The sequence below is a fragment of the Lagopus leucura genome, unplaced genomic scaffold, assembly GCF_019238085.1.
Source record: "Lagopus leucura isolate 7727_CA_CO unplaced genomic scaffold, USGS_WTPT01 Super-Scaffold_100033, whole genome shotgun sequence".
In the NCBI taxonomy this organism is placed as follows: domain Eukaryota; kingdom Metazoa; phylum Chordata; class Aves; order Galliformes; family Phasianidae; genus Lagopus; species Lagopus leucura.
The window spans coordinates 5,981,965-5,992,906 of NW_024962282.1; the positions used below are offsets into that span (position 1 = coordinate 5,981,965).

The window sequence follows — 10,942 nt, forward strand, 5'->3', positions numbered from 1 at the left end:
TACCAGAATTTACATGGTTCATGGAAGGCAAAGGGTGAGTCTTGATTAAACATTAAAAAAGCTTTTTGCCAACTGTTTTCCTCAAGGCATCTTTCACCCCAGGCAACAAGCTGTTAACTCAGGTTGAGGTTGAGGTCCAAATCCATCAGCAGTGTTAAGAATGTTAATTCTTGTCCGGTACTTTAAGTCAATATAAGGTAAATATTCTCTGAGAAGAAAACCTCAAGGTCCTGCAGGCCATCTCGCATGCAGTAATAGATGAACACACAGAAACGTCAGCAGAACACCCAGAAGTGAATGCTCATTCTGAGTCAGTGGAGGGTGTGCTTCCACCCAGCACAGTTCCCAGTTTTCAGGGATGACCTCCAGTAACATTCCACACTGTTCTGAAAGGAAATGGTACAAGTAAATGCGAGAAACACCAGATCAGAATAAGATCAAATGCAGCCATTTCCACAGAGTCCATGATTTTCACAGTGGCTACTGGGAAAACGAAGTAACTCCTTATATTGTTGGTCAGATCAATGCAAGTGTTTTTAATGTTTGTAGCTGAAATTGCAGAAAGGGCCCAATATGGGTTCGAGTTGTGTTTAAACAAGCCAATCAACAAACAAGAACTAACAAAACAACAGAAGAGACAGATAGAGAAAGCATTCACTAATTGGCTAAAATAAGACAGTGATGCTTATTGGATTTGGGGCAAATTAGAAATGGAATCTCATAGTGCTACCATTTTAATTTTACAATTGTAGGCAAAAATCCTAAGAGAACATGATGATTGGTCGTGAGTGTTGTTCCCCAGGGATCGGAACTGGGGCCTGTCCTCTTTAATATCTTTACTGATGACCTGGATGAGGGGATCGACTGCACCTTCAGTAAGTCTGCATGTGACACCAAGCTGGGAGGAAGCGGTGATTGCCTGAGGGTAGGAAGGCCCTACAGAGGGGTCTGGACAAAATGGATCACCAGACTGAGGCCAGTTGTATGAAAGTTAACAAGATCAAGTGCCGAGGTCTTGTTGAAGAGAAGAGGAGGCTCAGGCTCAGACTCATCACTTTCTATAACTCCCTGAAAGCAGGCTGTGGTGAGGTGGAGGTTGGCTTCCTCTCCCAGATAACTAGCAATAGGATGAGAGCGAATGGCTTCAGTTTGCTCCAGGGGAGGTTCAGGTTGGATATTAGGAAAAAATTCTTCTCCAAAAAAGTGGTCAGGTGCTGGAATGGGCCTGCAGGTGTTCAAGAAACATGTAGATGTGGTACTGAGGAACATGGGTTAGTGGGCAACACTGGCGGTAGGTGGATGGTCGGACTGTATGATCCTGGTGGTCTTTTCCAATCTTGCTGAGTCTATGATTCTGTGACTCTCTTGTGCCTTGTGACTTTGCAGCAGCCAAGTGTTTGAGCCCCCCGTGCTCAAATGGCAGCCAGCTTTTGGAAGATCAATTGGTGAATCCTTCTCCAAAGGAAAGCGAAGAAATGCAGTCATTGATAAGGTATGACACCAGGCAGCTCTTCAGCCAAGGTTCTACCTGGATGAGACCTGGAGCTGCTTCACCTCTCTCCATTGAGATGGTGCAGCTCAAGGACCAGGAGATTCTGTGGGTCCACGGTTTGCTCAAAAGCATCGAGGAAATGGATTTAACTGTTGGATAATTTGTATACCTTCACATAAGCTAATAAAAGGGGAAGACAAAAGTAACAAGTACAAGTTTGGCATATAATGAGGCACACATGCTACACACCAGTAGGCAGTGCGCATTCAGACTTGACACGGACCACAGATCATGGTCATATCAAGATGATGGCTTAAATGTTGTTTCTGCTGCATACATCTAACTGTCAGCATGCTGTATGTTTAAATGTGCCTTTTCTGATGAGGACAGTGTCAGAGCCTTGGTGGGAACTCTGTATCCTAGGAACTTGGGCAGCAAATCTCCCAGGAAAGCCACATCTAGATGAAAGGACCAGAAAATGTGACTTCTCTCAGTGTAACTTGTCCTCATGTAAAAAGGAACAGTGCTAAAACCAAGATTTTATCCTGCTGGGCTTTTCTTTGGAATTGATGCCAGAGCTGGAAATGAAAGGTAAATTCAGACTCTCTCTCAGCTCACCAGAGATAAATCAGCAGCTCCTAAAATGATGGTCTGCAATGCATGGAATGAAAGAAACAACAAAACAAGCATCGATTTTTTCCCAGATAACATTAATCACTACTTGACAGGGTTATACCAGAAAGCAGAGAAAGTGCACATCTTATCTGGTATCTGACAAATGGATGCACACTTAAAAGCCATTGTGATCTTCTAACACTTTGCTCTGGAGAAAACTTCAGCTCCACCTCATTTCAGATGCCCTGCAGGTGATGTGCATGGCTTTCCATTATTATTAATGGGGATTTAGAGCTGCTTTTCACTCTGTCAGAGGGGAAGCAGTGGGGTGCAGCACAATGAACTTTTGTGCGTCCTCCTGCCAGCAGCTGCTTCATGTCAGGGACCCTGAGTATTGAGCTAAAGCCCAGGGGCACGGACTCCATCTCAGAACGGGCAGATGAAACTCCCCATCAGGAATTACATCTCTTGAAGCCATTGTCCAGAGCAGAGGAAATTGAACTGCAAGCCATACCCTGAAGCCTCAGGTCATGCCCTCTTCATGCTCACAGCTCCATGTTCTGCTAAAGCAGCTGCCAGCAAACTCACCGTTATTCATCCTTCTCCTCCTGGGGAAAGGACCTGCATTTGTGGCAGCTGCTTTCCTGCTCATGATCAATAATACCTTGCATCTCTTGGGCAAACCATTGCAAGACCTTCCAGTGAGCCACCCTGACCCACCAAGCAACTCTTCATTAGTTTTCTGACATTATAACCCCAAAGTTATAGCTGTGAGATCACGGCTGCAGAGCAGCACCTTGCAGAGCGGCTTATTAAAGGCTGTCTTGCTTCAACAGAGATTAATCTGCTCTCCTTATGGATGTTATCCACAAAACCTACTCAACTCTGCATCTGCTCCAGAGAATAAGAAGTTGAGAATGACACCACCTAACCCAAATTTAATTGTAAAAGGGGAATTTCTTCCCAGGGAAGGTCAACAGGATGAACTCAAAGCCCTTACCAAGGAACCACACAGCCTAACATTTAGTTCAGCACCTGAGAGCATTCAAGGACTGCTGCTCACCTGGGGTAAGTTAGGTAGAAATGTATGTAAATTACATAAACCACAGCAATATCTTTGAGTTATTCACCTGCATGAGATAGTAGCTCTGATCTCTCTATTTTCATTTCCTTTATTGTAAAATCTGGAATATTTACATCAGGATAAAGATGTGCATTTTCAGATAACAGAAAAAGGAGCATCTCTTTCCAGCGGTGCCTGGTAGACAGCGATGGTGTACAGGAAATACTGATTGTGTTTGAGACAGTGCATCTCACGTTGAGTTAGAAATTCCTCATCCAGTCTATGTCTCAGACTTCTCTATCTCAGACAGCTTGGCTAAATGCTGGAGGAACGCTGAAAAGTTTTCTAGGGGTGGGAAAGAAATAAATGTGGCCACCATTCCCCCGGTGGGAGTTCACAGCACGCAACAGTTTCCAGCTAGAACGATGAAAGATGGGATCTGTGATTTCTGCCAGGACTTACTTCTTGTGTAAGAAATAAAGTCTTTGCTGTTGTTATTATTATCCTCCTTTTTTTTTTATTTCTTTTTTTAACCCCTTTTCCCAAATGGCTCTTGCCCAGCTGAATAATCTCTGGATGCAGCCTCTACTGAAAATATTTTTTATTCTCCTTGTATCTAACAAGCCACTGTGGACATAAATTAGAAAGCCAATTAGGGCTTTATTTTGAGTCTTTGATTGGCAGAAATTGAAAAGGGAAGGGGAGGGGAGGGGAGGAGAGGGGAGGGGAGGGGAGGGAAGGGGAGGGAGAAAGCCTCATGGCCACTCAAGAAGAGCTAACAAATATCAGTTTAACCCTACAAAGTTCCAGTAACCCAGCAGCCTGGTTTCAAATATTCACTTATTCGCTTATTTGCCATATTAATTTCCCCCCCACTACATTGAAACTTTGACATGTGCCTGCTCAGGGGTTTGCAGGAGCCATCTCCCAAATGCCAACACATCTCTCAGCAGCTGCATGCCAAGCAGGGTGGGATGTCCAGGCTTCTCTCCAGCCCTTATGGATAATTTTCACTTTCCTACCAAGAACACATCTGCCCAGGTTAGCCCTAAGGAGGAGAAATGCTGATTCCAACTCATGGAATCATAGAATACCATGGTTGGAAAAGACCTCCAAGGTCTTTGGAGGTCCAGCTGTCCATGGCATGCTGCAAAACTCTGTGGGAACTTGAAAGCTTCTGTGCCGTAGTTTGGCATTTCTCTGGTATAATCATTTGTCTTCTAAACCCCGCAACAGCAATGTCCCACATTCCTCATTTACTGAGCAGGGGCTACAGCTTGATATTACAGCTAATTTGAGCTAGGGGTTGATGAGGGCATCGCTAACAAATGTGTATGTGAACACAAAGGAATATGTTGTTATTATGCAAGTAAACACGTAGTATGTATGTAATTCTATGCATACATATGTTTGTATGGGTGTCATTTGCCCCATTTAGGACCAGAGACCTCCAAGAAGTCCTTTCTGCTCAAAATGATCCCATCCCTGCTCAAGGCAGGGCTGACATCACAGCCAGGCCAGGTTGCTCATGGCTCATCCAGGCATATTTTGAACATCTCCATGGTCACAGCCTCCACAGCCCAACCCTGTAACTGGGTGGCCTGACACCTGCCCTATGATACTCAGAGCATTTGTGGTTTTCAGGGTATTCTTCAGCTCCTGTGTCATCCATTCTGCTCAGACCCTAACTGTAATCCTTTCTACTACTCTGCTCAGTGCACCCTTCACCTCCTGGTTCCTCAGGCTGTAGATGAGCGGGTTCAGCATCGGAATCACCACTGTATAGAAGACAGAGACCACCTTGTCCGTGTTGAGGGAATAACTGGAGCTGGGCCGCAAATACATGAATATTGTTGTTCCGTACAACAGGGTGACAGCTGTCAGGTGGGATGCACAGGTGGAGAGGGCTTTTTGCCTGCCTTCAGCTGAATGGATCCTCAGGATGGCACAGGAGATGAAGATGTAGGAGACCAGGATGATGACGACGGTGCTGAGTTCAATGATTCCAGCTAGGGAGAAGAGGATCATCTCGTTGATGTAGGTGCTGGCACAGGAGAGGGCCAGGAGGGGAGGAACATCACAGAAGAAGTGGTTTATGATGTTGGAGCCACAGAAGGGCAGTCTCACAATGAAGGCCATCTGTATAATGGCATTGAGGATGCCCCCGACGTAGGACCCTACCACTAACTGCACGCACTGCCTGCGAGTCATAATGGTTGAGTAGAGCAATGGGTTACAGATGGCAACGTACCGGTCATAAGCCATGACAGCCAGCAGGAAGCACTCAGTGGTCACAAAGACAATGTAGAAGAAAGTTTGGCCTGTACAGCCAGTGAAGGAAATGGTCCTCCTCTCTGATAGGAAGTTCACCAGAGTCCTGGGGGCAATCACAGACGAGAAGCAGATGTCGACCACCGAGAGGCTGCTGAGGAAGAAGTACATGGAAGTGTGGAGCCTGGGGTCAGCTCGGATGAGGACAATTATCCCCACATTGCCCAAAAGGGTGATGGCGTAGATGAGCAGAAAAACCACAAAGAGGGCCGCCTTCATCTTGGGATGATCACTAAAGCCCTCAAGAATGAACTCTGCTGCCAAGGATCGATTCTCTTCTGCCATTCAGAGCCTCCTCTCTGCCAACGGGGAGAGTACAAAGACATAGGACAATGGAAATTATGCTTTTTATTATGATTTTTTTAAGCTGAAATCAGATAACTTGATGATTCACACTATATGCAGCTGAGGTACCCAGACGAATCATTTCTAGGGAGCTAGGAGAGGCTGGGTTGCACATTAGCTACAAAAAGTTAGCCAGCTAAGCTGGGCTTCGCTTTCTTCTCCAAGCCAAGGGGAGAGGAAGCCCCTTCTAAAGTGAGGGCATCTTAGGTTTCCTAAACACCCATCCCAGCCTGCAGTGAGGCACTACTGAAGGCATCTCAATTCTCTAACTGTAGAGTCTTAGGGAAGGTCTGTTTCTTTCTCAGGATCTTATTTTGAAACCTCCAAGTTGATGAGATCACGGGATAGAGCAGCAGACAACAGACTCTGTCCTTGACTTCTTGTGATTATGACTCTCTGAGTTTGTTCCCCTTCCTTCCCACCTCAAACAGACTAGAAAGCACACAGAACAGGAAGGTCTGGAATTCAGGAGGAGATTCAGGCTACAACTGTAGTAGTTTGGAGTAAAGTAAAAAAAAATACAGTAACTTTCCTTCCTTAGTTTTAGACAAGACACTGTGGAAGAGTGAGTCCCTGGGAGGGACAAGGGGATGTATCATGATCCTGAAACTCACTCAAGAAATGAGTTCAGCATTACAGCCTTGGAAGCCTTGCGAAGATGAAGTCAGAGAGATCATGAGAGCAATTTGTATTTAAAGTTGTTAGTTTGAACTAAGGTAGGCATCAAACATTTCCTCAGTATAACTTAGAGAATACAAAATTAAGTGTTAAACATAAAATTATGACTTGATTGCCTCGTGACACTGTGAGCAAATGCATTACCCTGGGTGTTAAGCTCACATGTGTAAAGAATTTATTCGAATTTAACAAATGATCAATGAGTGAATGCCTGTGTCCCAGCTCATCTCTTCCCGTTAACCACTACCACACAGACGGCATTCATCACATCTCACGTTTGCAGGAAGAGGCTGGGGGATGAAACCTGGTTTGCAGATGTAATTGAAGCGTTGGGACAGAGAGCTGTGTGTGTTTATGAATACGAGCCAGCTGTGGTGTAGTGACTGCAGCCAGGTAGAACTGGGGTCCACCACGTCCTGGCACACAGGGTAACAACCAGTGTGCTCAGGCAGCAGCATCTGGCTGAATTGCTCCTCATTTCCAGTTGAGAACAAGGTATGGCTTGCAGATTTGGCAGAAGGGAGGGAAAAAATGTGGGGAAAAACTGGGGGAAAAAATAGAGCCACTGTAAAAATTCACTGCTTTAATTTGTAGCCTATGGAGAAAAGCCTTCACAGAGGAAGCTTTGTGGCACAGCAAAGCATCCTGGTGATGAGGACACTCACAGAACTTCACCCATCTCATTTTCAGAGGGCAAAGCTCATCTCCCTCCAGCAGCTCCCACTGCCCACCTTGGCTGAGGAAGAGACCATGGAGCTGTGCTGAGCCAGCCTCATGTATTTCCAGTTGTCCGAATTTAGGCTTCTATTCAAGCTATTCACCTTGGTGAGCAGGGAAAATATAGGTTTCTGTTCCTGATAACATGAAGGTTTAGAATAGAATAATTACAGATTTACAGGAGTGAAGGTGAGGATCAGTCTTACCCCGCCAGGTGGATGCTGGGATCAGAGCAGTCATTGCAGAATCCTTCTCCGCCAGCTGAATGCATACGCACTGTATTTCAGGCTTAGTGTGTGAGTTAACCTCCTCTTGAGCGTGTTCTCCTCTCTTCTTTTCCCAGACTCCTTCAAGGTACCACAAGTGCCGTGATTTCTGATGCACGTATGCTTTTGAGTTCGAAATACTGATGTGCACCTCAGCAGAAATATTTCACCTTTAACCAACACAGAGGAGCGAGCCATTAGCTGCTGTAAGCAGCAGCCTCCCCAAAGGTAGTGTTGCTGCAGTGATTTATACCAAGGGATGGTCCCAGCGGAGCACACCCTTAACGTTCAGCTCACACCTCCCTGTGGACTGAGGCCACTCCTTTGACTGGTTGCAAAGGCTTTTCCATTTGGGATGTAAGAACAGGCTCAGGAAACTTGCACAGTAAATTTGGGGCGTCGCAATTTGAAGCCATCCTCCCTGCTCCCAGGTAAAGAAGATCATATCTCCCAAGCTTCCAAGAGCCTTGTGCACATTTCCATTGAGTGGCATTCTTTGACTGCAGCTACTTGCTGCCTTTACACAGATTTCTGCAAGTCCTTGTGGTCACCAAGGGATGTTTGTCCTTGCCTTGGCCACAGTTTGGCTTCCTAAGAGAAGTGAGCCTTGCTTGTGTACTGCTAGTTCCTTAATAAGAATCAGTGAGTCATAACAGCCCGAACTGCTAACAGAGATTTAGCTATGCACACAGCATGATGCAAAATCTTTTGCTAATTCCTAGTCTACAGCAACATTATTGTCACAGATATCGACAACCCACAACAACACTTGGCAGCCTCAAGAGACAGAACAGGTAGAGGTCCTGGCGAGTGCAAGATATTCTTCACCATCCACTCTGAAAATCAAACAGGAGATGGAAAGGGACATTCAAAAGGCAAAATACTGCAGGCATCTCTTTTAAAGACTTCCCAGTTCTTAACATGTCCTTTGCTATACAATTTTTTTTCCTTTTAGAAATAGGAGTCCATGCTTTAAAACAGAATGCATGGAGACAGCAACCTTATAACTAGGAGTTCATGTCTGAATCCCTGACTTCCATAGGTGTGATTTCATCTGTCAGCTGAGAAAATTATTATGCAAACTGATGAGACAACTGCCTCTGTACTTTTCACAGCCAGCAGGGATGAAGGTTGTGGTTCCATATATGTGTGTGTCCAGGACTATTTCAGACCCCTGTGATTTTTCCAGTCTGACTGCTCCAACCTGAAGAAGCCATTAGCTACAATTCAAAGGAGATCATTACAATTAAATTGGTGGCTTTGTCCCATTGAAAGGACCATGAAGGCTTGTAAAGCTCATTGCATTCCTAGCTACAGTAGACGTTCCTGAGCATTTTCTCAGCACATCAGGCTCATACCGAGTGTGTCAGGGAACACCTGCCCTGACTCCTCCTGTTGTTTTCAGCTGCTGTGAAAGCTTTTTTCAGCACCTGAACTTCATAGGTTCCATGTCAAGTCTGGAATAGAACTTATTTGACATCTAATTGAGCATGCTAATAAGCAATATCCAAGCAGTTAGAGAGAGGTCGAATATGAGGTCAAAATAAAGGTCAAAAAGCAAGCTTTCCCTCTGACCTCATTCTGGACTTCACCACATGCACTGTTTTCATCTATCTTCAGTTTTCACCGGATTAAGGAAAGGAAAGCCTGTATTCATTAACATTTATTCTGACAATGCTTCTACCCCATGCTAAAGATTTCCTCTGTACAAGTATGTTTGTCCCAATGTACCTCTTAACACTTGGCAAAGATGTTTTCATATAGTGGCAAGTTTTGCTGCTGTCACTTAGTGCTGTTTTCCTTTGACATTGCCCCTAACCTGATCTCTATAATTCACAGTCATCGACTTAAAAAAACATTTTTCCACCATCCGGCTTGCTGTATAAATCAAAACTTCAGAGAAGCAAATTTATTCTTAATCTTTATTCTGTATTTCCTTTTCTTTCTTGATTCCACATGGTGTTGGATGTCCACACATGGATGTCCCTCCCAGAGGCTATTTCTTGTCTTCACCGTTTATTACTTTCCAGCTTAGACAGTTGGGATGAGCTGCCAACAGCCCCACTGTGCAAACCACCCTGGGTCAATCTCTATTGCTTTTTCGACGCTTCCCTTAGTGATTTTGAGAGAGACAGAGATGAGGAGCTGTTAATTCCTTAGCCCTTGGGATGGGCTGCCTTCTGGGAGCACGTGCATAACAAGATCAGCAAGTGATGTTATTGAGAAACAGCCTCTCTCAGAGGCAGCATCTCAACACCTCGTAATCATGGGAACACTCCAGCTGGAAAGATTCACCAAAGTTTTCCAACCCAGCCATAGGGAACCAGCACTGGTGTATGTGTAAAACTGTGTATTTGTGCGCAGTTTGTGCGATGAACCATTATAGCTATCGACCCAACTGGAGCATCCACATTGCAAATGAATCTAATGTGGGCTATGAAGATCGACACCTTTGTTAATTTGGAAAAGCAGGGCTGCCACTTTCCTCTTTACACCTTTCTGTCTGTGTTATTACTTCAGTTTATGTATTAACACTACATCAATTTGAACTTGCCTAGGCATGACTATCTGTCATGACATTTAGAGTACTTACCCTGAAACTTTACATGGAAATGTTACTACCATATTGAAGCTTTGGAAAATATGCTTGTGGTGGCAAAGAAGAAAACAATTCAGCCTTGAAAATCATAGGGAACATCCAACCAAATTCAGAAATAAGATGTTGCCAACGTCCTGAAGACAACAGTTATAGCATCAAATGAGTAATTGGAGGACATACTATGGGACAAAGTTCTTCAAAGGAGGAATGCATTCCTAGGCTGAGCACCGTGGCAAAACAAAATCCTTCCTGCATTTAGGCAACAGGTTTTCATGCTCATGTTGTTTTACATCTTCTTTATGGGCTCCTTCAGCTGCACCAAAGTAGGTTTTCTTTACAGTAAGAGGAAGCAGTGACTTACACAAATTCTTTCAGTTTTGCAATGATAGTAAGATGAACCTATTTATGCAAGTATTAAACAAAGTACTGCCTTCTTTCCTTATGAAGAAAACCAACATTCCCAGTTGTCAGCAGAATAGGACTGTAAGTAACAAAGCAGCCTCTGGAAGCAGCACATTTTAAAATTTATTCAGTTTTTGAGAAAGTGTCTTATTTTAATGGTGGTGTATTTAAGATGCCTTGATGTACTGGAGCTCCTAAAGATGAGCATCATGAATCCACCAACATGAATCTGCCCACTGTAAGTAATGTATAATAATTTGATAAATGCAATTTTAAGACTAGAATAATAATTAAAAGCCAAAGGAGAATGTCTGAATAGCATTATAGTCAGTAATCTGTGACTTTTCCTTGCTCTAGGTCTATTTGCACAGGTATGAGGCTGCTCTGAGCCATCCTATAAAGCAAATCACACGATCAGCTGAACACTATCAAGT

The 10,942-nt window shown here is 44.3% G+C and overlaps 1 protein-coding gene across 2 annotated transcripts; it reads right to left on the reverse strand.

The window, feature by feature from the left end:
* Nucleotides 1–52: 52 nt before the first annotated feature.
* LOC122185841 (olfactory receptor 1019-like) lies at nucleotides 53–8,007 on the reverse strand. 2 transcript variants are annotated; one of them, XM_042881996.1, is made up of 2 exons: nucleotides 4,892–5,786; nucleotides 53–90 (listed from the first exon to the last, which is right to left on the reverse strand). In XM_042881996.1, the coding sequence occupies exons 1-2, from the start codon at nucleotides 5,784–5,786 to the stop codon at nucleotides 53–55; spliced, it is 933 nt and encodes a 310-aa protein (XP_042737930.1). The 2 variants fall into 2 exon arrangements, with proteins under 2 accessions (XP_042737930.1, XP_042737931.1); XM_042881997.1 differs by lacking the exon at nucleotides 53–90 and adding an exon at nucleotides 7,983–8,007 and having other exon boundaries at nucleotides 4,848–5,758.
* Nucleotides 8,008–10,942: the final 2,935 nt, after the last annotated feature.